The sequence below is a fragment of the Centropristis striata genome, chromosome 4, assembly GCF_030273125.1.
Source record: "Centropristis striata isolate RG_2023a ecotype Rhode Island chromosome 4, C.striata_1.0, whole genome shotgun sequence".
In the NCBI taxonomy this organism is placed as follows: Eukaryota; Metazoa; Chordata; class Actinopteri; order Perciformes; family Serranidae; genus Centropristis; species Centropristis striata.
This window is the reverse complement of record NC_081520.1, coordinates 3,584,558-3,611,087: the sequence shown is the minus strand read 5'-3', so window position 1 is coordinate 3,611,087 and position 26,530 is coordinate 3,584,558. Positions and strand designations below refer to the sequence as shown.

The following is a 26,530-nucleotide window of genomic DNA, read 5'->3' as shown; positions in this document are numbered from 1 at the left end:
ATGAAAAAACGGTGGAGTGTTCCTTTAAGTCTGTTTTGGTCTTTGTCACACTGGGGTTTAGGTGATTGCATCATGAGTTGGGTGGACCTGCAGGTGGAGGTAGAGGATCACCTGAGTGTCTCTGGTGTACCACAGGGATCAGAGCTCGGTCCCCAGGTCTTTCTTCGTATAACTAAGAAACTAACTGTGATGGAGGATTGACGGTGAACTAATCAAGGATGAACACAGGATGGAGAGATGACCCTGCAGAGGTGTAGAAACTTTTAGTCCCTCCATCCCATTGAGGTCGTCAGGTTCAGTCTGTGTCTGCCAATCAGCTGCTCCGCTGTCTGCTTAGCCAAGCAGTCGCAGCGAGGTGTCCCAGACTGCCAAGGATGGATGGATGATAGTGGGAGTTGGCTGGAGCAGATATAGTGGAGATGGAGGATGGAAGGACGTCGGTGTGAGTGCAGACAGGTACAGAACAGAGTCGTGACAGCAGATGATGGAGGATAACTGGAGGACTGATGGAGGGAGGATGGTGTGAGCGCAGACATTCAGGACAAAGTCGTGACAGCAGATAGAGCGATAGCCACATTCCTGCTGCTGATAGCCACGCCTGACTGCTAACCTGGTTTACACAACGCTGCAGGAATGCGGCTGCTACACAAACACTGCTGCATGCTGGGAAACTCACCGTCTGGGGCCCACAGAGAAAAAAATCACACACTCAGTGTACCAACAGGACACTCAGTGTGGGACATGTGAAGGGGGACAGTCAGTGTCAGTGGTTCCCTACCTGTTGTTTCTTATGAACCTCCATTATTTTCAATAATGAACGCTGCATAATAAAAACGCATGCATTTTTATTAGTGATGCATGTGTGGAATATAATGGTGATGTTGAAGGGGTGCTTGCGTTCATCTGTTGAACATGCATGTGTTTCATTATAAAGCATGCAGTATTGAAAATCCATGCATATAGGGATGTCAAGATTACAGATTTTCTTGGTGCGATTATTGTCAGAGAAATATTGCATTAATCTGGGCGAGTTGCGCTGATGTACCAACATGGTTCCAGCATAATCTTTTCCAGAAATTGGCGGTATTTAGGTAATGTTTCCTAAATACCACGATTATTCGTGAAAATGGGTAATCGTAACATCCCTATTTAACAATCAATAATAAAGATGCATGTTTTTTACTATACAATTTACATTGGTAAATAGCATTCATTATTGCTAAATGGTAATGGTACATGGAGCTGTACTTATATAGGGTTTTTCTAGCAGCTTTGCGACCACTCAAAGCTTTACACTACAGCTTTACACTACAGACTGCACTCATTCACCCACTCATTCACACACACATTCATACTGGTGGCAGAGGCTACCCTGAACGGTGCCACCTGCCACCATTGGGAATTCATTCTCACACTGATGAACGCAGCATCGGGAGTAATTTAGGGTTCAGTATCTTGCTCAAGGATACTTCAACATGTAGGCTGCCATGGTCGGGGATCGAACCACCAACCCTCCGATCACTGGACGAACGATCTACCAACTGAGCCATTATTGGAAAAAATAAACATGCACATATTTTATTAAACAATGTTCATTATTGAAAACATTGAACATGCATGTGTTCTATTATACAGCGTATATTACTGAAAATAATGAACATGCATGTGTTTAATATATAGCGTTCATTATTGAAAATATGTTTTTATATTACAGCATACAGTATTGAAAAAGATTGTGTTTCATTATACAGCGTTAATTATAGAAAATAATAAACATGCATGTTTTTTATTATACAGCATTCATTATTGACAATAATGAACATGCTTATGTTTGAATATCCAGTGTTCATTTTTTTTAGAATAACCAATATGGCAACAATTTGGATTTGAAGGCAACAATAGAGGGTAGATATGAGAAGTTGTCCACTGAACGAGACTCTGAATTAAACTGGCATACTGTGCACTAAAGTTAGCAACTAGCACCAGCTAGCTATTAAGCGTTCTTATTATTTGTAAGGTAAACCACATCCTTATGTATATTGAATCATAAAATTACTGCATTTGGCCTATTTAATTACTACAACATCATGTTGTAGCAGGGCCAAAAACCGGACTAAGCACTTCAGCAAAAATAGGTCATGGCAAAAGTCCCGACTAAGAGGAGAACTCCACTGGTATTCACAGGTTCTCTCAGTCCCATTATGTTCTGCTTGGGAGCAGCTGCTGAGTCAAGTGCGTCACCTACTGGTCAAATTTTGTATACTGGTCTGGTCCACTGTTTGGCTTCATGTGAGTTTGAACATTTTTTCACTGGCCCTAGAGTTTCTTTAATGAACACATGTGCTGTATTATTCTATCTACATAAAGAAATGCATGCACGCTATTCATCCTAACTTTGTTGGCACAGTTGAGGTTTTTTTACACACCATACATTAACAGACACACATGTCATATCACACACTGTACATGAAAAAAAAGCATATGTTTTGGCTCAGCTGCAGCATTCAGCTTTTTATTGTGGAACTGAGTTTAAAGATCTGATGGTTAAATCATATCTGATGAACAGAAACTGCTTCACATCTGTCCTCATTCAGACTGTTCAAAGAGTGTGTGGGTCTGAAGAAATGGATGCATGATTGTCACTGACGTTATCTGATAAACACACACACATGCATAGTCAGCTGTCTGCTTCCTGAGAATCTCAGAGATGCTTGTCTGTCCCTGCACAGTGTTTACATTCCTCACTGTCTGAACACAGAGAATACACCATAAAACACAAAACACACTCTGCTGGAGAAAAACACCTCAAAACACAAAGCATGGAGCCTTCCTGCAGTCTGAAACATGCTTTCAAATTCAATTAATCAGTTTTATTTGAAATGTTGTCCCATCAGTTCCTGCAATTCATGCATCATTTGCGCACTCATGCTCAGCAGCAGGACACCTCACAGTGTCTGCTCTGTCAGATCAGCACACAGAAATAGAGACACCAAGTTTTGCCAAGCAGTGTCAAAAATAAAGGAAGCCACAGGTCCTGTTGCAAGTGAAGGTCCAGCAGGATGCCTGTGGTCAGGTTTGGTTCCTCCATGCAGCCAGTGTATAACTTGCTTGGTGCCTCCTCCAAGGTGAATGTTGAGACGGACACGAACATGGTCTTGCTTGTCCATGTGGTGGGGACAATAGCTGATGTCCTTTCCACCTTTTCCTCTGCGTTTACTCTGATGTCTAAATTTGAAAACATAATCCGGCCAGATAACGTTAGCATCATTATTTTGGATATTTGTATAGATTTTTTTTATTTTTTTTACATTTTGTCTTTATTTAGAATCACATTTCAATATCACATTACAACAGTCATCACCGTTTTGATAATAGACACTGTGATCCATATTTTCAGATTTTTATAAACAAACGAACAAACAGAACTTGGGGGTGTTTCCATGTACAGTAAGTAGTAAAAAAACAGATTAAAACATTTTTTTAAAAAGAAAGTTACACAATATTAAACAAAAGAAGGGCGTTTTGGGGCGATGTACAATCTCCACTTCTCCCAGATTTCCTCAAATTTGGCTTTTTGAAGCCTCACAGAAATATTTGTATAGATTTATTATTATTTATAAGTTTAAAGGATGAAAAAGTTTGGAGAATTTAGATTTATGGGAAAGGAAATGTACCTGTTAAGAAAGAACAAATGACCTCCAGATGGAAGTTCTACAACAACAAAACAAAGAAATGTTCGAGCTTTCACTTCACTGATGGCACGTAGGAAGATTCTTTTTCTGTGGAAGTCCCCTTTACCTCCTTTGTTTCCATCTTGGCTACAGGACGTAATGTCTCATTTTATTGAACTTGGAGACCACTGATTGATTTTGTTGACAGGCTCCCTGTGACGTCTTTTTCTGAGACATAATGTGTCCGCATTGAGATCCCTTGTGCTAGTGAGATGTAGATACAGGGTTGCTGCTGGTTCCTGGTTCTTTGTATTTTTCCGATTGAGCCCCTAGAGCGTTTACACACGACATTTAAACACGATTACTTTTAAATGTTATTCTTTCCTCTATTCTCAACGGTATGAGTATATGATTCGGTTTACATATATGCAAGTAGATGAGTAGGTGTGTATATTTATATGTATGTGTGTATATATGTATGTGCAAATGTCTGTGTATGTATCTCTGTATATATGCTTCTATGTATTTTTTTTAATTGTAAAATGATGCACACTATTATGCCCAAGTGTTGCATATGGGTACATGTGTGCACAGTTGTGTAAGTATACAGTTCTCTTAGTGTGTCAGACATGAAAGAAGAGGATTGGGGTGGGTTTTTGGGTGGGGTGGTGGGTGGGAGAAAATGTTATATATGAATACATGTTTATATATATATATTAGGGCCGGGACTCGATTAAAAAAAATGAATCTAATTAATTAGAGGCTTTGTAATTAATTAATCGAAATTAATCGCATTTTAATCGCATATGAATATTTGACCTGAGACCAGTGAGAAGTAATTTTTTTTCACATGGATTTTTAGTATACCATTGAATAATGACTGAATACATAAGCTTAAGCAACAAAAATATTGATTATTTTTGTTCAAGTCCAACAGACCAGTGCAATTTTTGCCATTAAGTGTAGCAATAGCATATTTAGAAATATAGTACATTTCATAAATCCAGGTAGCCTATAGGTAGGTAGACCTTCTGTAAACTAGAATTCTTTGTTTTTTTAAGTAAAACACAATCCACGCTAGCTAGCACACTAGCCGCTAGCTGCTATATGTTTAGCATTGAGGTGATACTTGAGGCTGGATGTGCTGCGGTGATATGTGAATTCCTTGTTGCATAGCAACACAACCATGCTCTTATCGACGCTTCCATCCGTTGGTTTTTAGTAACTAAATGTCCCATCATCCACGGGGCCAACCAAAGGTCTCATCAGCTTCTTCCTTCATGTTCACTGTGGTTTGTTGTTGTCTCAACTCATCAACGCTAGTTGGTGCTCCAGTATAATCGGTCCGCCTGAAACTCATCCAGTGAGAAGCGTTCCGCGGTGCAAAAATAAGTGCGATTAAAAAGCAATAATAAAAAAATTAAATATAAAGAAAGAACAAATGGGCAATCTTTTGAATTTTGATATTAATAATGTAGGAAAATATCTTCAGCTGAGGTATAAAAGTGTTGTTTTGATAATGCTGATGCTGTGATGTCATACTGATGTTTGCGTTCTTTCTTCCAGGGCGACCTGACGGAGCCATGCGCTGGTCGGGACTGCTCCACCTGTCAGTGTTTTCCAGCCAAAGGAGCAAGGGTTAGACTCTGCCCACTCACACATAACAGCCAATCAGAGCCCAGCAACAGTGTGACATCATCACAGCTGTAGACAGTTTCCTCTGTTAACAGACCTATGACACCTTCACTGTCAGCTTGTAAACCTCTGCACAGGAAAGCACACACACACACACACACACACACACACTGTAATAATGAGCTGCTGGATGGAGGAGTGTTAGTGAGGAATGTGTTGGTGTTAAATTAGCAGCTGTTTACCCTAAACAGAGTCAGCAGATTCTGCACACACATACACACACACACAAATTACATAGTGGCCCACAGTCCAGAAGGTTATGGTAACACTACAGCGAGTACCGTGTGGTCCAGATTCTGTGCACAGACCAAAATGTTTGTGTCTGGTTTCATTAGTGTGGTCCAGATGTTTGTGTCCAGAAACATGGTGTGGTCAAGATGTTTTTATATAGAGTCAGTGTTGTCTAGAGTCCCAGTGCAGTCCAGATGTTTGTGTCCAGAGTTAGTGTGGTCCAGATGTTTGTGTCCACAGCATAGACTGTATGTCACAGTGTGGTCCAGGTGTTTCTGTGCACCATCACAGTGTGGTCCAGATGTTTCTGTCCAGAGACACACTGTGGTCCAGAGTGACAGTGTGGTCCAGATATTTCTATATACAGTCACAGTTTGGACCAGCTGTTTCTATGCACGATTACAGTGTAGTCCAGATGTTTCTGCCCAGAAACATGATGTGGTCAAGATGTTTTTATATACCGTCAGTGTTCCAGAGTCAGTGTTGTCCAGAGTCCAAGTGCAATCCAGATGTTTCTGTCCAGAGACACAGTGTGGTCCAGAGTCACAATGTGGTCCAGATGTTTGTGTCCAGAGTTAGTGTGGTCCAGATGTTTGTGTCCACAGTCACACTTTGGTCTAGATGTTTGTGTCCAGAGTTAGTGTGGTCCAGATGTTTCTATATACAGTTACAGTGTGGTCCAGGTGTTTCTATGCACCATCATATTACATTCCAGATGTCTTGTACACAGACACAGTGTGGTCCAGATATTTGGTTAAAATATTGCAGTGTATTCCAGAAGTTTGTGTCCAGAGTCACAGTGTGGTCCAGATGTTCCTATATACAGTCACAATGTGGTCCAGGTGTTTCTATGCACCATCACAGTGTGGTCCAGATGTTTCTGTCCAGAGACACACTGTGGTCCAGAGTGACAGTGTGGTCCAGATGTTTCTATATACAGTCAGTGTTTGGTCCAGATGTTTCTATGCACGATTACAGTGTAGTCCAGATGTTTCTGCACAGAAACATGGTGTGGTCAAGATGTTTTTATATACAGTCAGTGTTGTCCAGAGTCCCAGTGCAGTCTAGATATTTGTGTCCAGAGTTAGGGTGGTCCAGATGTTTGTGTCCAGAGTTAGTGTGGTCCAGATATTTCTATATACAGTCACAGTGTGGTCCAGATGTTTCTATGCACCATCATAGTATGGTCCAGCTGCTTTGTACACAGACACATTGTGGTCCAGATACTTGTGTCAAGAATTACAGTGTATTCCAGAAGTTTCTGTTCAGAGTCACAGTGTGGTCCAGATGTTTCTATATACACTCACAGTGTGGTCCAGATGTTTGTGTCCAGAGACAGTGTGGTCCAGATGTTTGTGTCCAGAGTTAGTGTGGTCAAGATGTTTGTGTCCACAGTCACACTTTGGTCTAGATGTTTGTGTTCAGAGTTAAGTGGTCCAGATGTTTCTGTCCAGAGTCACAGTGTGGTCCAGATGTTTCTATATACACTCACAGTGTCGTCCAGATGTTTCTGTCCAGAGACACAGTGTGGTCCAGAGTCACAATGTGGTCCAGATGTTTCTGTCCAGAGACAGTGTGGTCCAGATGTTTGTGTCCATAGTTAGTGTGGTCCAGATGTTTGTGTCCACAGTCACACTTTGGTCTAGATGTTTGTGTCCAGAGTTAAGTGGTCCAGGTGTTTCTGTCCAGAGTCACAGTGTGGTCCAGATGTTCCTATATACAGTCACAGTGTGGTCCAGATGTTTGTGTCCTCCAATTCAGGAACCAATCAAACACATCATACAGCAGTCTCCTGTCACTGCAATCAGCTGATGGGGTAAACAACAACAACAACAACAACATTTATCTGAGCAGACTGTCGTTCAGCCCATAAGCATAAGCTGACCTCCAATCAGTGTGTTTTGATGAGTGAATGTTTCAGTGTGTGAATGTTTCAGTGTGTGTGTGTGTGTGTGTGTGTGTGTGTGTGTGTGAGTGAGTGTGTGCGCGTGTATGTTTCAGTGTGTACCTGTCAGTGTGTGTGTTTGTACAGCTGGGGGCAGCAGACAGGCAGAGAGGATTGTGGGAAGGCGTCTGTCTCAGTGATTTCACAGTTCAGAGGTTTCAGAGAAAGAAGGACAGAGAGTGGACTAACAGAGATCACAGCTGTCACATCTCATCACACACACACACACACACACACACACACACACACACACACACACACACAGACCTTCCTATTTATTACTTTGATCAGTTGATAAACATCATGCACTATCATTTATTTTTAAGCAGTGATTAGAACATTTTAACGCTCTTATTTAAAATAATATAGAAATTATTTCAGCTGGTGGTTTCCTGAATTGCTCTAGAGAGTGAAGACATATTTATTGACAAAAAAATACTCCGTATAATTCGTTTTTCATCATGGTAGCTCTGTGTCATTATATTATTAGTTTTACAGATGCTTCATATGGGAAGTTGTTTCCTGTAAACACAGTTACAGATTGATCCTCACCTGTTCAGGTCACTCACTCTGAACAGAAGCAACTTTTTCTCATGAACTGGAATTCGTATGATTTGCTACGGATTATAACTGCTCTCTATCACAAATGAGATATAGTCTGGAACCAGCCATTCATTTTTCCGTAGAGGGGGCGTGGCTTATGATCCTCCAGAGCCGTTTATTGGGTGCTACGAATGTCTCTCATAAGCGTCTGTACGTAGCTCTTAGCCAATCGTATCAGTTATACCAGATGACGTATGTAGAGCGACAGAAATTCGAGGAAGCATCGAGCATGAACATGACTGATGTTTACATAGCCAGACTAGCCCATCTCTACTTTGGGACTAAAATGCTCAATTGTGCTTCTGCAACATTTTTGTTCTGGCTGCTCTGTAGTTTCAGCTCACAGTCTACAGGGTGTGTGTGTGTGTGTCTGTGAGAGAGTGTTGCTTGCTGCTTTGCTTCTCCAGTTCTCGCTTTCTGCAAGATTATTTATTTTTACGCCTTATTCCCCCTCATGTCATTCAGCCACACACATCCACTGATTTTATGGGCAATAGACGAGCTGCTGCGGGTCTCTGGGCGGCTCCGCTGTCCCCCGGCTCGTAGCGAGATCACCGGCGTTACAGCAGTGAGCGGTAGCGGGGCTAGTTGGTAGATTAGGCTTTTGCCAAATCCTGTCGGAAGCAAGGCTAAAACATCCTTGTTGGTGGTGAAACAGGAGTGTAAAGTCAAACGTTGTTCTTCTTCTAAAATAAACTTTGGCTCTAAACTATCTAGAACACTGTCTACAGCTAGATCCAAAGAGAGTTTCGCGTTTTCTGCAGCCATGTTGGATCCGTAAGAAAGCTACAAAACTACAAGGTTCTGTCTGTCGAGTAGTACGCATCATCGTCTTGCTGTCCCTCATCATTCTGTGATTGGATCCCTAAAACAGGGCTAAGAAACGGATATAGTTACCAGACCCCTTCGCAGTTCGAAATTAAATCGAGCGTGCAAGTCAGTATGGGTATACCCAGGCTAACTGCTCTCTGTTTTAGGCTGTGTCCACACCTGCATTGGTATTTTTTAAAATGTTTTTGACCCATCGTGCACACGTGAACGGGGATTTAGAGTTACGTGTGGACAAGGCCTTAACCCTCTGAATCCCAACAAGCAGTTTTTTGCTCTTTTTACATTTTACTCACTGTGTCCTTGTATTTCACTGCAATTTAAAAAACATATGTAAAATCTATAAGTCCTGCAGCTCTATGGAATCAGCACAATCATGGCGAGAGTGGGAACAACTCTAACATGTCTTTATATGTCTTAATATTTGTGATGTGACCATTTGTCTCAACAGAATCAATCATGGCTCACAGTGTCGCTGAGGAGCAGAATTTAATGTTTTAACAGGATCTGGTCAATGCAAATGCTTTATTTTTGGACATGTTTTAAATGACACATGTAGAATAAAGTGATTCTGACAGAAATATCACTATTTTAAGCATCGTTTTGGTCGATTTTTTGGAACAGAAAACTTTTATAACCATTACCTGATCTCTTCATGGGCTGTTGGAAAGTTAAAACCCTGACGAAAATGCCTGTTTTTACAGTTTATTTCTAAGGGAAACACAGTGTATTTGGCGTTTTTCACAAGGGTTAAGGTTCGGGGGAAAAAACGGGTTTAAAATACAACTTCTGTACATGACACGAACAGGCCTGATGGTTCAAAACCAGGGTTTATTTGATCCAACTGCCCCATAAATGCTGGATAGTTCAATGAATTATAATGCGTCATATTTTGTTTTATTTGTGCAAGAGAAAACTGAGCCTCGTGCAGATTTGTAATAAACTGGCTCGTATGAGTGATGTAGGGGAACTTGCTGCATCACCGGTTTTCTCAGATTTTGTGTGTGTGTGTGTGTGTGTGTGTGTGTGTTACAGTGTAATCTGATGTCTGCTGATTTAAAGGAACATTCCATCTGATTTAACATCCTGAATGTCTGAGCTGCTGTTCAAACACACTACTTCTGTGTGTGTGTGTGTGTGTGTGTGTGTGTGTGTGTGTGTGTGTGTATCTGTTGTTGCCCTCCTGTGGTCAGATAACAACATGACATGTCAGAGACTCAGCACACAAAACAGCGGTGATTATCAACAAGTGGAAAGATGAAATATATTGATGAATCAGCACATAAATCAATATATATGATCATATATAATCAGTATTTCAATCTGTGTGGGGTTATTGAAAGTGAGTGGCTCATAGTGAAAAAGACCCGTGACAGGGTGATGCAGGAAGTGTCTAAAATCACTGTGAAGGTTTATTAAGGTTGTAACCTTCAGATTTATTAAATAGTTATGAAAAAATATTGATTTCAAAATGATTTAATTGCTTTACTTTTTTTTTTAAAAAGTCCTACATTGCAACTGCATAAAACCCCTGCACTTAAAAAAAATGGTAAACATAAAATATAGCGACAATAAGTTATTTTTACTCATAGTTCCTTGAAAAATACTAACTAACTGGCTAATATACAGTAAATATCTGTATTTAAAAGAATGTGTGTGTGCGGATAACATTTTTTTTAAACTTTAATAAGATGGTCAATTTTTGGCAACTTCTGCTGCCAAAGACTTTTTACTGTTTCTTTACCAATTAAAAATAAATTGACTGTAAGAAACAGAAAGTTGCCTTATTTTACATTCCGAAATATGACACATATTTTTTTTAGTATTTTTACATATAATTGACTGTAATTCAACATTCAAGACCATCAAGCAATTGAATATTGTAAAAACAGATACAGATTTCAACTTTAATTTTATAGTTAATATTCGTGAAAGTAAATTACTTATTTTGGTATTTGCACTTAATGTAGAAAAAAACAAGAAAAAGCCTGTAAAATAAAATAAAATAAAATGATCAAATATGAATTACCCTCAGTCCAGCTAAAGAAAACTCTCTTTTGTGGCTGTTATTTGAAACCACACATAAAAAACAAGTTAAAGAAATGAATGTGAAAAAAGAAGGAGAACTTGTTCTAGTTTTGTAACAGAATTATTTATATTCTGCAGGGTCCTCCAGGTCCTCTGGGCCAGCAGGGCCCTCAGGGGCCCCCGGGGTTCCCGGGTCCTCAGGGGCCTCCAGGACAGAAGGGCCAGAGAGGAAACGAGGGGCCAACAGGAGCTGCAGGACAGAAAGGAGACGTGGTGAATAAACACAACCGTTCTGTTTGATTCTGGTTAAAGTTATTAACAACTTCTAAAACTGATGTGGAACCCTGCAACTCAGAACCTGAACTTGGGTTTAACTCTGCTTGTTGTTTTCAGGGAAGTGTCGGTGTTCCTGGTTTTCCAGGTTTAGAAGGAGTCCCGGTAAGAATCCCCACCCTGTCAACCTCTCGGCAGCTCTGATTGGCCCAGACGTGTCGAGGTCAGAGGTCAGACTGTAAGGTGTATGTTTGTGTGTTCAGGGACACCCAGGTCCTGCTGGAGGTCCCGGTTTTCCAGGTCACGACGGATGTAACGGAACAAGAGGAGAGACGGGCGCTCCTGGACTTCCTGGAGAAGAAGGACTGGATGGACAACCGGTCAGAATTATTGATCGATCTGTAAAAATAATATGTGTTATTATGTACAATATTGTGATAATTATTCGTTTTGTTTTTTTTTACCCACCAGACTCTTAGACTTAGAATGAAAACCCTTTAAACCTCTAGAACAGGGGTCTCAAACTCAAATACACAATGGGCCAAAATTTAAAACTTGAATAAAATCGCGGGCCAACATTGAACAAATAAACCTTTTAATATATACCAAACATGTTTTTCTTTAACATTAAATATGGAACCAGCAACGCTTATAAACATACAATATATAACTAAATAGTGCAGACATGCAAAATCAAATTTCAAATAAAAAACACATCAATGTCATTAATTTATTAAATAAAAAATAAATAAAAATCGTATACCTCTTTTCTATTTGCATCCTTCTGATTTAAATATCAAAATAAAGTTTTTCAACAGGTTAATACATTTAAAAATAAAATAACAATAATAAATCTAGTATTAGCGGTAAATGCGCCGTATAATACCGGCGGGTCGGCTTTTATAGTACAATAATTATATAATAATTTGATATTGGCTCGCGGGCCAAATAAAATTACACTGCGGGCCAAATTTGGCCCGCGGGCCAGAGTTTGACACCCCTGCTCTAGAATGAATCATCATCGAAACATCTTAAAACACAGAAGAAGAATTTATCTAGTGTGACAATACTGTGGATGTATAAGTGCTACAGAGGGACACAGATCTCCAGTGTACAGTAATATAAAGTATGCAGTGTACTGCAGTAGTGAAGTATTATGTGATCACCACTAGGGTTGCAAAGGGGTGGTACATTTCTGGTACAGAAACTTTCCATCGGAAGTTAAGCTGGGGAATTTTGTGAATATTCCAAATCTGAAACTTTCCATGGGAATTATGGAAATTTATGGGACTTAACTGGAAATTGGGGGTAATTAAACGAACTGTATCACATCCAAACATAAAAATGAACATTTTGTTTTGTCATAAGCAGACATCTTGCAAAATAGTACAATTAAAAAACATTTCAACAGATTTATTTGCAAGTAGAACTTTATCACGTTTTAGTTATTTTATTGAACAGTCAATTATTTCCTTGAACAACAAAAACAATGACCCCACCCATTCAAAAATTTACGTAAAATGCCCCCCTTCCAAAAATCTCCAAAAAAAGTCCCATTTAACATGTAAATGAATTGAACATGTGATGGAGTAATGTACAGTGCATGTTGGGGGCGTGGCCTCTATAGTGGGTGGAGCCTCAGTCGCCCTGCAGTAAGCAGTGTGCTATGTGCATGTGATTGGGGAATAGCAGATATTCAAGTGTACTTGCGTGAAATCTAGTTGTTTTAGTCAAGATTATGCAAATATATATTTTCCCAACTATATTTAAGCTTCAATTTTGTAAATTCACGCTTTTTTCCTGTTTATGCATATAAAATCTTGTCGTTCCATGGAAAGTTTCCATCTTTGAAAATTCTCGGAATTTTGCAAGCCTCATCACCACAGCTAACAGTGTTCTTGTTTTGCAGGGTTTGCTGGGAGCGAAGGGATTTCCAGGAGATCCGGCGGTCTATGTGATCCAGTACCCTGGAGTACCTGTAAGTACTGTGCAGTAAACCACATGTGCACTCCACTCCAACTGATTTGTGTCAAGAGAACTGGGACTTGTTGCTGTTGTCAGAAAACAAAACGGTTGAAAACTTAAGTAAAAATACTTGGTTACTTGCCAACACTTGCTGCAGCTTGTTGCAACATATTATGGGATGTTTTGACTAGCTTAAAGCTTCTTTATTACATTTAAATATACAGTATGTGTATCTTGATGTGTCATGAAGAGAAACTATCGAGTGTTTGTGTCTTACAGGGAGAAGCCGGCACCAGCGGACTTCCTGGTCGACCAGTGAGAAACTTTTTATTTCACTACATTTTAATTTATGACAGTTATTTTGCATATAAACATTTTACTTTCAAAACGCATCAATAGTTTTTATAATCTGATGCTTTTTATTTTTATGAAATTTTTCTGAGCACAAAATGATCTTATTGAGTTGTCTGTCCAATCTTTGACTTTGTATTTTACTGTTTTTTTTAACTGATAAAATATGCCAGTACTGTAACAAAATCAGCCTGACAAGTGTATTGTTTCAAACATTTTTAAAAATAATAATAATTATTTTAATAAAAAGCTTTGTATAATGTACAACATAAAAAGGGATAAATATCAATTCATTAAAAAAAGTAATTTATATGCTCTGATAAATATTTTTTGTTTTTTGTGTTTATATTTCCACAGTTATTTATTTATTGCATTCACTTAATTATTTTATTCCTCTTTTAATATTTCTTGATTTTACATGTTTTTTTTATATACTATATTTTATGTTTTGGCACTCCTGTGACTCTGAATTGACTCAGTTATGAATAAAACATATAAAAAATAAAACAAAAGTTACGTATGTAACTACAGTTCTATGAATCCTGGATGACCACCAGAGGTGGTGCATAAGCACTGAATGACTTCATCTTGCGCATGGAATCCCACATACTCACCTTATTGAGTGGAAGTAGAGAAACTTGGTAGGAGGACCACACCCAGTGGGTGAGGAGTGGCATAATTCACCCTATAAAGTCTGGTGAAGGTGCCAATGAAGCCACAGCACATAAGGTTTCCAGGGGCACCACTCTCAGAGCCGCCATGTGGAGACGATAGATAGATAGATAGATAGATAGATAGATAGATAGATAGATAGATAGATAGATAGATAGATAGATAGATAGATAGATAGATAGATAGATAGATAGATAGATAGATAGACAGTTAGTTATTTTAGCATATGCTGACGCTACAGCTGTAGTATACCTGCAATGCAAGGAGAACAAAGGAACAGATCCTCTGATGACACATGATCACTCTGATGCGCACTGTACATGCGCAAGACTAAGTCATTTAGTGCTTATGTAGCGGCTTAGTACTCTTTCTGCGTTGTGTGATATGTATTGAGACCAGGACATCTAGTTGGCATCCAGCCATTTATTCTGAAACTGATGAAATAAAAACAGGTGCATCCCTCGTTACCCCACAAGGTCTGAATGCCCGACAATAAACACAAAATCCAAAAATCATACACAAAATCCAAAAATCATACCTGATGAAATAAAAACAGGTGCATCCCTCTGAAAAATATAAAATTAAAAGACACGTTAAGTTTCTACTAAAATAAAGTGAAATTAAATTAATATATTAAAGAAAAAAGACGGAGCTCATAGCCCGTAACCTTACCATTACCCCACAAGGTCTGAATGCAGCTGCCCCCGGGGTGCACGACACTAAACCCCAGGGGTGCTGCGTTCAATACCTTTGGTTTTTTTAAGATGGCAAGTGGAATCACTAATACCTGATTAACTATGTTACACTTATGCACCGCCTCTGGCAGTCAGGAAGGATGAAATGGGACACCATAAAACAAGCTATATGTCTGCATTGCTTTTACGTGTGTAGTATTACTGAGAGGTGTCTCTGTCTGCAGGGGGAACGGGGTCTCCCCGGGCCGATGGGGATTCTGGGTCCTGCAGGACTGGACGGGACCAACGTGAGTCCGAACAAACACACATGATAAATATTATTACTAATAATGATGATAATAATTACCTTGTTAAGATGTCAAGGTAGCAGGTAAAGTCCTTTTATGCCTGTGTCTCTGCAGGGCGTTCCTGGTCTCCCTGGCTCCAGGGGTCCACCTGTAAGTATTAGTAATTATTCAATACCTGTACTCAGTTACAATGTTGACATACTTGAGTATTTCCACTTTCTGCTATTTTCTACATGTACTGCATTACATCACAGAGACAAATGTTGTACTTTTACAGCATTTATTTGGCAGCATTAGTTGCACTTAAGAACTCAATAACAAACAAACAGACTTTTAAAACACTTACCGCCAAATAACAGTAAACAACCGTTAGTTATTATACAGATAAAAAAATACGGATAATTTTAAGTAAATTTATGTATATAAAAGAATATGTGTGTAGAATAACTATTTCCTTTTTTCATTAATATGATGATAAATATTGCTTCCAGAATTTTAACCGTTTCTTCACCATTTCATTTTTTTTTTTTTTTAATTGTAAAATTCTTACATTCAATTTTAAGTTTATCTGCAAGAAAACAGAACGTTTCCTTTATTTTACATTCAGCAATTGTTTATTGATGTTTATTTTTTGTATTTTACATAGAATTCACTGTAAATCCACATACAAGACCATTAAGCAAATAATACTGTAAAAATAAATGTATAATTTCCCATTATATTAATTTACAGATTTCAGCATCCATTTTATAGTTGATATTTGAAATAAAAGACATTTACTTGACTTTTTATTAAATTTTTGCTTAATGTAGAAAACCAAGAGAAATCCCGTGAAGTAACAGGAAATTTCTGAAATAGAACTTTTTCTTTTTTTACAGTGCTCTTACATGAATGTGTTAGTCATAAATGCAGAATATGCTATATAATAATGAAGCACAGTTTGCTGATAAGACTTAATACACATGGCGACTGCAGAACCACCAGATTAGTGATTCTTGATGTCAGATGGTTGTATTTGTACCTGATGGATTGATAAACATGTTTAATAACAGATGTGTTTGTGTTTCAGGGAGAAAAGGGTCGATCTCTGCCGGGACAGAAAGGAGACGAGGTACCAATATTGGGATTAAAATACAGTTTTATTCTGGCCACGCCCCCCTCAGTGACATCACAGCAGGTGCTGAAAAAAACGTTTAAACACGGTCGTGAATAAAAACTCCAGATCTTTGAATGTCAACTAGAGGCTGACAATGCAAGTCATAATTGTAGTTGCAGATACCCCGACAGCAGTGACGGGTGTCTGGTTACACATATACATTTCCTCCAGCAGGGGGCACCCAAAAGGTGTAAGGTGTGAGCCTATTTTGATCAGAAACAACTAATCTAAAAGACTATTTACAGTGGAAATGTGGGGGGAAGAAATGTGCGTAACAAAATGGCTGACCGTGGGCGGCAAAGGTGCAGAGACATCTTTTGTAGGATGATCTTCGCTTGAGCAGGACGGGTGCCTTAAGCCTGAGAGGGTCACACAGAGAGGCCACTGTGGCAAAAAAAAACTGCTCGATCAACCGTTGAAGGATGCAAAGGACAACTCAATTCTTCTTATCCTTCCATTTTGATTTTCTTGAAGATGGTTTTGGGTTTGATGGTTTAAACAGAATGATAGAATATAATTGGATGGAATAGGTTGATAACCTTCAAGATAAACAGAAAAGAAAATTTCCTATAAACATTTCACAAAACAGTTTTCCTAAAGAATAAATGTTACCATTACTTGATTTTCAAACGAACAAAGTCATTCAGATGAACCTAGTTAATGATTAAAGTAACGATATACATACTTAAAGTAACATCATACGTAACCATCCTTCAAATTAATGCAGAAGACTGTAATTTCAAAGGGTTCACATAATTTTTCTTTCCACTGTATACATATCAAAAGCAGTGAGTTGTTCTTTTTTTGCACCTTGCCAGGCTAAAATATTGCTTATTTCCCTTTTCACGACGACTGTTCAAACCGGAATCAAACCTGCAGCTTTCTTGCTGTGAAGCGAAAGCTAGCTACTACTCCACCTAGTCATTTATACAGTCTATCAAAAAGCACCTGCAGTAACATCACTAAGAGGGGCGTGGTGAGAAGAACAAAAAGACTTTCAGAGTTTCAGATTGTATTGTGCAGCAGCAGTATTGCAGTACTGTGTGTGGTCCACAGGGCGATCAGGGCCTCCAGGGGCCTCCAGGGCCGTTTGAGTACGTCGATCCTCCAGAAGACCTGTATATTAAAGGAGAACAGGTGGGTGGAGCTTCAGCCAATCAGATTTCTACTGTGGTTCTACTGCTGTAAACATCTATAATTTTTACTCTGAACATTTGCACTTTCCTGCAGAAAAACTGTTCAGCTCTTCAGATTTTATGATTTTAAAGCAGATATTTTGTCTTTTTTTAATTTAATTCATGCTTTCTTGACCGTTTGCACTCTGCTTGCTTTTATTTTTTATTGTGTATTGTTATGCACCAAAACTCCAAGACAAACATCTGATTGTGATTCCTGAACGCCCTGAAACTCTTAACCTGCTCTTCTGCTGATGTGACGTTTTGGTGTCCTTGTTCTCCTGTGGTTGTTCTTATTTAATATCCATGGTTCTGCTGTAATTTTGATTCTGTTGGTTCTAATATGGGTTTCTTGTGGTTCTTCAGGGTCCAAGAGGGCTTAAAGGAGTCTGTGGAAGTCAGGGACTGCCAGTAAGTTCAAATATCTGATCAACTTTTTTTTTTTACGGTGCAGTCTTCATGACGCTGTTCTCTCGATGGCTTAGAGGCTTAGAGAAATTATCTTTGTATATATTGTGTAATAATCTCATTTAAATCGAGAAGGAACATTAATAAATTTGTTGGGGAGCATGGGAGGGATGTAGCCTGGGAATACCCATACTGCCTTGCGCGCTCGAATTTAATTTCGAACCTCCATCCAGTCTGGAAACCAGGAAGGATTCTTAGCCCTGTTTTAGGATCCAATCACAGAGCGGGGAAGGACGGCAAGACGATGACGCGTACTACTCGGCACTTGGAAGCTTGTAGTTTTTTCGGATCCAACATGGCTGCTGCAGACGCGAAACTCTCTTTAGCTGTAGATGGTGTTTTAAATAGTTTAGAGCGAAAGGTGAAAGGCGAAAGGTCTCTCGGCGGCTCCGCTGAGATCACCGGCGTTATGGTAGTGGGGCTATTAGCGTCGCTAGCGGCTAATAGCCCCGCTACCGCGGACAGCGGAGCCCCCAGAGACCCGCAGCAGCTTGTTTATTGCCCATAAAATCAGTGGATGTGTGTGGCTGAATGACATGAGGGGGAATAAAGCGTGAAAATAAATAGAGCGAGAACTGGAGGAGCAAAGCAGCAAGCAACACTCTCTCACAGACACACACACAACAAACATTTCCAAATCCATTTCTGTTGCTCTACTACGTCATCTGGTATAACTGATCTGATTGGCTAAGAGCTACCTACAGACGCTTTGATAGACATTCTAAGCGTCCAATAAACGTCTCTGGAGGATCGTAAACCACACCTCCTCTACGGAGAAATCCATTGCTCGTTGCCAGACTAAACCTCATTTGAGAATAGTCTGGTGTTAGCCAGGCTAGGAGGGATGAAGATTTTACGAAAATTATTTCTTGATTTTGTTATTTATAAACTGCAGAATACTCACATCTATATTAACCCTTAGACAGAGGACAGGGGGTCAACAGATGTTACATAGAAGTGCTTTACTCCTTCTAAAAGCTGGAAGCTGAGAATTAACTTGAGATGCAGTTTAGCACAGTTTGTCAAGTTGATTGAGTCTTAAATCTGTCATGAACGTGTTTTGGTTAGGCATCGACTCAAATTTTAAAGTTTGCGGCATAGAACAATATGAAAGCCACTTCCATGTTCAATTGTGTCTCTCAGGTGGTATCATTTGTTGGACAGATTTTGTGCAAAATGTAACAATATTTAACCACTTGATAATGGATAAAAATCCTGAACTTGTTGAACACCATAGAAGAATCCATGCTATGATTTCGTTTTGGAGATTTGTGTATTGTGTTTGATTGTATGGCGAGCACTTGTGTTGTGTTGCCTGCTGAGAAACCCCCTTATTGTCAGTGTAGTGTGGAAAGCCATCCATCCTCTGAATGATCTTGGTCTCTAGTTTGCGGTTGTAAAGTTTTATTGGGCTGTGATTATCCTAGAGATCACAGCAGCTCATTTGATACACTGAGCTCAAGTTTCACTGACTAACATCATCACACATGAAGAAAATTGGGCTCATTGGATCCACAAGAGTCTCAGCTTTCTAGTCATACCCGGTTTATACAGCTCACAGACTGTTTAGGGACGCAAGTATTTTTTCTGTTGCAGCCCCCAAACTATGGAATGAGCTACCTTTGCACATCAGACAAGCCTCCTCACTGTCCATTTTTAAAACTCATCTTAAAACCTATTTTTATTCCTTGGCTTTTAACCATGCATGAGACTCTGCTCTTGTTATTAGTGTTTTATGGTTTGCTTTTATTTATTGTTTTTTTAAATTGTTTTTTAAAAAGCAATGAATCTATTTATTTTAGTGTTTATTCCTGTTTTATTTATTTTATTGTCTTTTGTTCTGTTTGTTTATGTACAGCACTTTGTTGCGGCTGTGGTTGTTTTAACCCATTGAAGCCTGGAAAGCGGATATGTCGTTTTGTAGTATTTGTATAAGCTCTCAAATACTTTTTGAATTCCATTTCTATCTGCTACAGAGGCTGAAAAGTCTATTATTTAGTAGAAGCGTTGACACTTCTGTTGAATTTCCAGAAAAACTTCAGGTTTTAGGGGCTTATTTTAAAATCGACCAGAGGTTTTACAGGCGTTTTAGGCCTCAATGGGTTAAAGTGCTTTACAAATAAAGTTGAGTTGAGAAGTATGCACAAACATTCAAATACAACAGGAAAAAATAATGCATGAGATCAACTATGTGGTTTTTGCCTTTAGCTGCATTGGATAATCTTAAAGTAGGCTAAAGAGGAGAAATGATTGTGGAACATGCTGACAGGAGACTTGATGATGTTGTTGCTTTTAGGGTTTGGACGGTCTCACAGGGATCAAAGGAGAGAAGGGGATTGTGGGATTTCCTGGACCCAGGGTGAGTAACCCTCTTGCTTCACATTATTGATCAGCATAGGTTAGTTTCGGGATTGTCTCAGCTAGCTGACCGAATAAACCACTAAAACGTTCTCTTCAGAATAAATAATGAAAGTTAGTTTGCAGAGTGTGAGATGTTCATCTGTAATCTTTAATCATCCTGATTAAAGTGTTCACATGAACTCTTCAGATCAATAATGAACCATCAGTCTCTGTATAAACACACCTGTAATGTGTTTGTGTGTTTCAGGGAATTTCTGGTAAACCTGGTCCACCCGGGGAAAGTGGATTCACGGTGGGTCATCAATACTGTAAAAAATCCAAAAGCTGACAAAATAATAATTAAACTACTGTCTCATTATTGATTATACTGTTTAAAATGATATACTGTCAGCCAATCTGAATTCAGGATATTTCTGTTGTGTGTGTGGGTGTTTTCAGGGGATTCTAGGAATTCCTGGTCTACCTGGTCTGATTGGTCGAGAAGGTCCGAAGGTCAGTCTGTTTGTCTGTGATGTATCTGTGCAACATTATCACTATGCTGACCAATCACATACAGCCAGACACAGGAACAAGGAAGACTATAAAAGAGGAAAGGGTCATAACTCATCGATGTATAAAGAGAACTGATACAGTGTTGGAGGCGGGGTTTATTCCCAATAAAAGTTGCTCAGTGGTGCCATGATCGGATGCTAAAAAGGTTTGTTGTGACGTCACGGTGTATCATGTGCACGGACAAGTGTAAATAATATTTACAAAGTTTCAAGAGGGATAAAGTTACCCAGCAGTTTTTCACCAAATGTGATATACATTAGTGAATCTGTATCACTTACCTGAACCTGTTACTTCGTTTATCTTTGAACTGCACAAGCATTTTCACTTTGTTAAGCTGACATCTCCCCTAAAAGGTCTCACATTAGTTTGGAGATAAAACTGTTCACGTTAGGGGTGTTAGAACAAAACTCTGTCTCTAAAAGTCAGTCCAAGGTTCCTTTTTGTCATATTTTCCTCCATCAACATGTCTTTACCTCTGCCAAGCATCCCCAACGCCCCAGGACTGAAAACCTCCTCCTCCAGCGGTCCAAAGCTTCTGTACTAGTGGGGTAAATGTGTCTTGAGATGATTTTTATGCTGTATATAAAGTGTGTAATGAACCTGTCTGTTCTCAGGGCATGACGGGAGATCCAGGTCCTAAAGGCCTCCCTCAGGACGGTTACATTACATACACAGGTATGGATTAATACACACTCACAATCAGCTGACGGAGGTCAGCACTCTGGTCTGAGGTAAGCTAACTGCCTTCTGTCCTGTAGGTGACAACGGGGATCCCGGGGCCCCTGGATCGAGGGGCCCTCCAGGAGATATGGGGCTGAAGGGAGTGTACGGCCCTCCAGGAGTCTCGGGCAGATCCATACCTGGTCCGTAACTGCAGCCTGTTTACAGTTTCATTCATATTAAAGGTGGTATGGTGATGAAAAAAGATCTCTGTTGTTCCTCTTCAGGTCGTGCAGGTATTGCTGGTGACAGAGGAGGTCGAGGATCCAAAGGGGACAAGGGAGATCCAGGTACAGAATATAAAGGCAAAACCACACCGGGAGAGCCTGGAAAACCAGGACTTCTTGGAGCCAGAGGACTGAAAGGAGAACCAGGGACTCCAGGTACCAGAGAACACTGTTCTACTTGTCCTCTCAACTGTGTTTTTTTACACCTGTCTTTCAGACACACCGGGTGATGTCACTATCTAAAGTTATTTAAATCAGTCCAATAAAGTTAGTCTCGCGTTTTATATACTTAAAGTCATTACAGATGAACACCTGTTGTTGTCCTGCTGACTTTCTTTTTTTCTCTTCAGGTAGTTACTGTCTCCCCGGGGAGCCAGGTGAGTCTGGAGATCAAGGTGAACAGGGGCCCCTGGGGGCCAGGGGCTACGTAGGATTTAAAGGTCAGTGTTTGGATATATTAATTGACGTCTTGATTGATTGATTGTTTTTTGATTGTCATTTTCAGTTTAATGTAACAAAGACAGAAGCTAAACACAAACGTGTCTGGGATTGTGGTAATTATTCATTAAGTGTGTTTCCTTCCATCTGTTTTTATGAGCAGTTTCAATGAGAGTACAAACACTGGAAATTAGGAAAAACATAAAAACAGTGTAAATATCTGTGCATTTTCTGTTGTATGAGAACTCATCTTGCATCCTTACATCAGGTTTAAAAGAAAGAACAGAAGCTCCAGGACGTTTCCCTGAGGAACTACACATTATTGACTTTACATTTATATCCCTGTTTTTAAAGCTACCTTTGTGTTTCAGGAAGTCCTGGTAACTGCGCTTGTGGCCCCCCAGCTGAACTGAGGGGTCCCCCCGGCTCTATGGGCGACCAGGGTCCTCCAGGGTTTCCAGGAGCCCTAGGGGCCTCGGGACAGAGAGGAAACAAAGGTTTACCTGGAGACACAGGAGAGCCTGGACAACAGGTAAGTCAACAGGGTGCAGAGGTCAGCAGCCAGATCAAGCATGGAGCCAGGGGTGTAATTGGTTGGTTGGCTGGTTGGTTGGTTGGTTGGTTGGTTGGTTGGTTGGTTCATTTAAATGACTGATTTGTTTGCAGGGCCTGGGTGGATTTCCGGGTGTCAAAGGGTTTAAAGGTCAGAAGGGATATTTCACTGTGGTGGATTTTAAAGGTGAGTTTAACTATTTAAAATGTAAGAATCACCTCAAAGTTTCATATCCTATGAACACCACACACAACTACAAGTACAACAGATGTGTCAAACTCCAACTCAATTTAGCGGAAAATTAATTAATGTGGAGTTTTGTCATATGAGTGCATCGGTGGTTTTGATTAGTCTTTTGCCTACAGGTGAGAAAGGAAACATTGGCCAGCAAGGCCCTCCAGGCAGACAAGGATTGTCGGGGAGAAGAGGACTGGATGGGCCCCCAGGGCGCCCTGGAAACCCTGGCCCCGAGGTTAGTCAGACGCTCAGGGGTGAATGCACAGGGTCAAATTTTATTCATAATTAATTAATTAATTAATAATAGAGCCTTTACATTAAGTTCAGATGACGGGTTGAGGTGAAGCTTTCTCTGGCAGTTGCAATGAACTTTGCGTTCATTAATGCAACTTTGATGCACAGAGAAGGTCAGAGTTGCAGTTGTTCAGGATTCCTTGTGGAAAAGGAGATCTTCAGAAGTCCTTACCCTGAGAAAGAGAGGTCTCAGCAGGGGGTGAGGGAGGAGGAGGCTGGAATCCAGGCCTCTGGATCCAGAACGGTGCCCCTCTGGCTGGTTGATGAAGAAAGTGAGCAAGTAGATAAGGAGTTCTGGCTCCTCGGTTTTTATTAATCGTGGTCTCAGAGAGCAAGTGAATGCATTCTCAGAGAAACTCATATTTTAAGAAGCAGAAAAGGGGTTTATACAGTCAGGATGTATATTTGTTCAGACTGCTGTTCAGACTCACCTTTCTGTTTCTTTTCAGGGTGAAAGTTTCCCCAGTTCTCCTGGAGAAAGAGGCTTCCCAGGACTCCCAGGGCGAAAAGGATCAACAGGACCTGCAGGCTCCCCTGGGCGAGCAGTAGTTGGAGCAGTAGGACAACGTGGCCCACCTGGGGACCCAGGACAACCAGGATTCCTTGGCTCCCCAGGGCCGAAGGGGGTTAGAGGTAGAGATTAATCTGAAATCAGCTTTGCATTACAAAAAAACCCTCCAACAACACATTTCATTACTTCTCCCAGGGCGCCATGATTCTTTCTCTGACCATCCTACTTTCTGTTTGACTCCCCCTCTTCCTGTAGGTGACACTCTGCCCTGTGTACCCAGAAACCCTGGTGCCCCTGGAGAGAAAGGAGACCCTGGAAATTCTGGTAAACACCATTTCTGACTCTGGTCTGTCTGCTCACCTGCATAGCTGACTCCCTGCTCACCTGACTGCCTCACTTCCTGTCCGTCTCTCCAGGTTACCCCGGACTCCCAGGTCCTCCAGGTTTTCGGGGCATCACTGGACCTGATGGAGTGAAAGGAGACAAAGGACAGCCTGGACGTCTTGGACCACCTGGACGACAAGGTACTGAGATCACCTGTGCCACATCTGTAACAACTGTCCTTTACATTATCTTCTAACATTATCTTTATGCAAATCCTCCTGCAGGACCTCCAGGTTTTGTTGGCGATACAGGAGAAGAAGGACCTGAAGGCTTCAGTTATGGCGGAAATCCAGGTAGTACCTTTCTGTCTGAGATATGTCTCACACTGTCATCTTAGTCTATGTTTTAAAAGCCGTTGCCTTATTACTCACCTGTTATTTCAGTGGTTCTACATTCTAAGGTCCGATGTCACCAAAACCACCCATTTAGACCTGTACTGACCCGTTGAACCACATGAAAACAACCTGTGTTGTTCAATCTGGTTGGGTTTTCTGTTTAGGCCTTTTACTTGGACCAAAACAAGTAGGAAGGAGTCTGGATCACATATAAAGTCTGGATTGGCTTGATTGTGGTGGGAACCAGATCTGAGATCTTGGTCATCATTAATCTTACAGCACCCAAAGACAATCTGAGAATCTATGATCGAGATGGTAACAGCAAGTTTTTAACTGTGTGTGTATACCAGGCTCTCCGGGGCTCCCAGGCTCTTCTGGACTCAGGGGCCCTGCAGGAGACTCTAATGTAGGGCCCTCAGGTCCCATCGGCTTCCCAGGAGCAACAGGCTCCCTCGGACCGAAAGGAGTTCCTGGCCCCCCCGGCAACGATGGACCACAAGGTGAAGTACTGGACCTGAATGTCATCAATTCATCACTACTTGAAGTCAAGAAAACCTGTTGTGTTTTTGTTTTAGTTCATTTCAAAAAAGTTTTTAAATGTATAAATTCAAAATGATTTCCTGTGTTTGTCCAGGACTTCTTGGTCTGGCTGGGGGCCCCGGACCGAAGGGCCAGAGAGGACAGGATGGGGCCCTGGGTATACCTGGCTCCCAGGGTCCCACACCTGACTTCTGTGATTCAGGAAAACCTGGTTCTAGGGGATTTTTTGGCCCTCAGGGACCCATAGGACCCCCAGGTAAACTCTGGCTCCCAAAGATGTTCACTGTACTTTACTTTACTTTTCTCTATTTCATTTTACTTCACTGTACCTTAATTTACTTGACTTCACTTTACTTGAATGAGGCTGCTTACTATGTTGTTATCATATTTCTGTTCAGGTTGTACAGGGGAGAAAGGTGAGGTCGGGGAAGAGGGTCCTCCAGGTTTTGGCCCTCAAGGCCCTAAAGGGAAACCAGGCTCTCCAGGTTTCCCAGGATACCCGGGGCCCCAGGGCCCCGCTGGGACCACCGGAGACTCAGGACTGCAAGGGTCTGACGGTCAGAAAGGTGAGTTCCTCCCACCTGCACACCTGTGTTTCAATGTATTCCGATGCCACAGGTCCCTGAAATACTGTCTATTCCAGGTCTGGTGGGGCCTCAGGGGCCGGACGGAGGGCTGGGAGCCTCTGGACAGACAGGGACCCCTGGAGCCCCGGGGAGGACAGGGGAGAGAGGGGTCAATGGACAAGATGGGGAATCAGGTTGTGAGGGACAGAAAGGAGAGAAAGGTAAACACTGCGTGATACTCAGTACGACCACATAACTACTAAAATATATGTGTCAAATTTAAACTGTGATTTAATCTGAAATGTCCCATATGAAACATGATGGATGAAGAAACATGAACACATTAAACCAACAATGTCACCCATGTGTGTCCCCTGCAGGCTCTAAAGGGGCCCTGGGGCCTCAAGGGGAGACCAAGTTCATCCCCATCAAAGGAGATAGAGGAAAAGATGGACCCTTCGGCATTAACGGCTTTCCTGGACCAAGAGGTCAGAGCAGTTACCCTAGAGAGTAGTGTCACATAGGACGTCATGACCTCTTTAGATCAGAGGTTCAGTGGTGCATTCAGGTACTATGTGAAAGTTGGAAACACCTGAACATTCAGTCTGTAAAACTGAAAACTGAAAGCAGGAATAGGATGGTAAAAGTATTTAAATCATAATACTATTATTAACAATCACCGAACTAACTACCGAACCAACCAAAAAGCAGCAAGTGTCATCGAGTCCAGTCGACTCGAGTTGAGTTTATTCAAGTCAGATCAAATCAA

General features: G+C 40.7%; 1 protein-coding gene across 1 annotated transcript in view; it reads left to right on the top strand.

Annotated features, from left to right (window-relative positions):
• Positions 1-26,530, top strand: part of col4a4 (collagen, type IV, alpha 4) — a 47,468-nt gene that overhangs the window by 13,874 nt on the left and 7,064 nt on the right. Inside the window, exons 4-33 of the mRNA XM_059331090.1 lie at positions 5,238-5,309; positions 11,140-11,274; positions 11,395-11,439; positions 11,538-11,654; positions 13,184-13,252; positions 13,519-13,554; positions 15,182-15,244; positions 15,359-15,394; positions 16,314-16,355; positions 17,457-17,537; positions 17,942-17,986; positions 20,340-20,402; positions 20,652-20,696; positions 20,843-20,896; positions 21,571-21,631; positions 21,715-21,819; positions 21,904-22,059; positions 22,254-22,343; positions 22,713-22,873; positions 23,008-23,080; positions 23,260-23,366; positions 23,875-24,058; positions 24,192-24,260; positions 24,353-24,460; positions 24,545-24,613; positions 25,006-25,155; positions 25,290-25,451; positions 25,594-25,761; positions 25,839-25,982; positions 26,142-26,249. Coding sequence (XP_059187073.1) covers positions 5,238-5,309; positions 11,140-11,274; positions 11,395-11,439; positions 11,538-11,654; positions 13,184-13,252; positions 13,519-13,554; positions 15,182-15,244; positions 15,359-15,394; positions 16,314-16,355; positions 17,457-17,537; positions 17,942-17,986; positions 20,340-20,402; positions 20,652-20,696; positions 20,843-20,896; positions 21,571-21,631; positions 21,715-21,819; positions 21,904-22,059; positions 22,254-22,343; positions 22,713-22,873; positions 23,008-23,080; positions 23,260-23,366; positions 23,875-24,058; positions 24,192-24,260; positions 24,353-24,460; positions 24,545-24,613; positions 25,006-25,155; positions 25,290-25,451; positions 25,594-25,761; positions 25,839-25,982; positions 26,142-26,249 — 2,818 coding nt within the window. The remainder of the gene's footprint in view (positions 1-5,237; positions 5,310-11,139; positions 11,275-11,394; positions 11,440-11,537; positions 11,655-13,183; positions 13,253-13,518; positions 13,555-15,181; positions 15,245-15,358; positions 15,395-16,313; positions 16,356-17,456; positions 17,538-17,941; positions 17,987-20,339; positions 20,403-20,651; positions 20,697-20,842; positions 20,897-21,570; positions 21,632-21,714; positions 21,820-21,903; positions 22,060-22,253; positions 22,344-22,712; positions 22,874-23,007; positions 23,081-23,259; positions 23,367-23,874; positions 24,059-24,191; positions 24,261-24,352; positions 24,461-24,544; positions 24,614-25,005; positions 25,156-25,289; positions 25,452-25,593; positions 25,762-25,838; positions 25,983-26,141; positions 26,250-26,530) is intronic.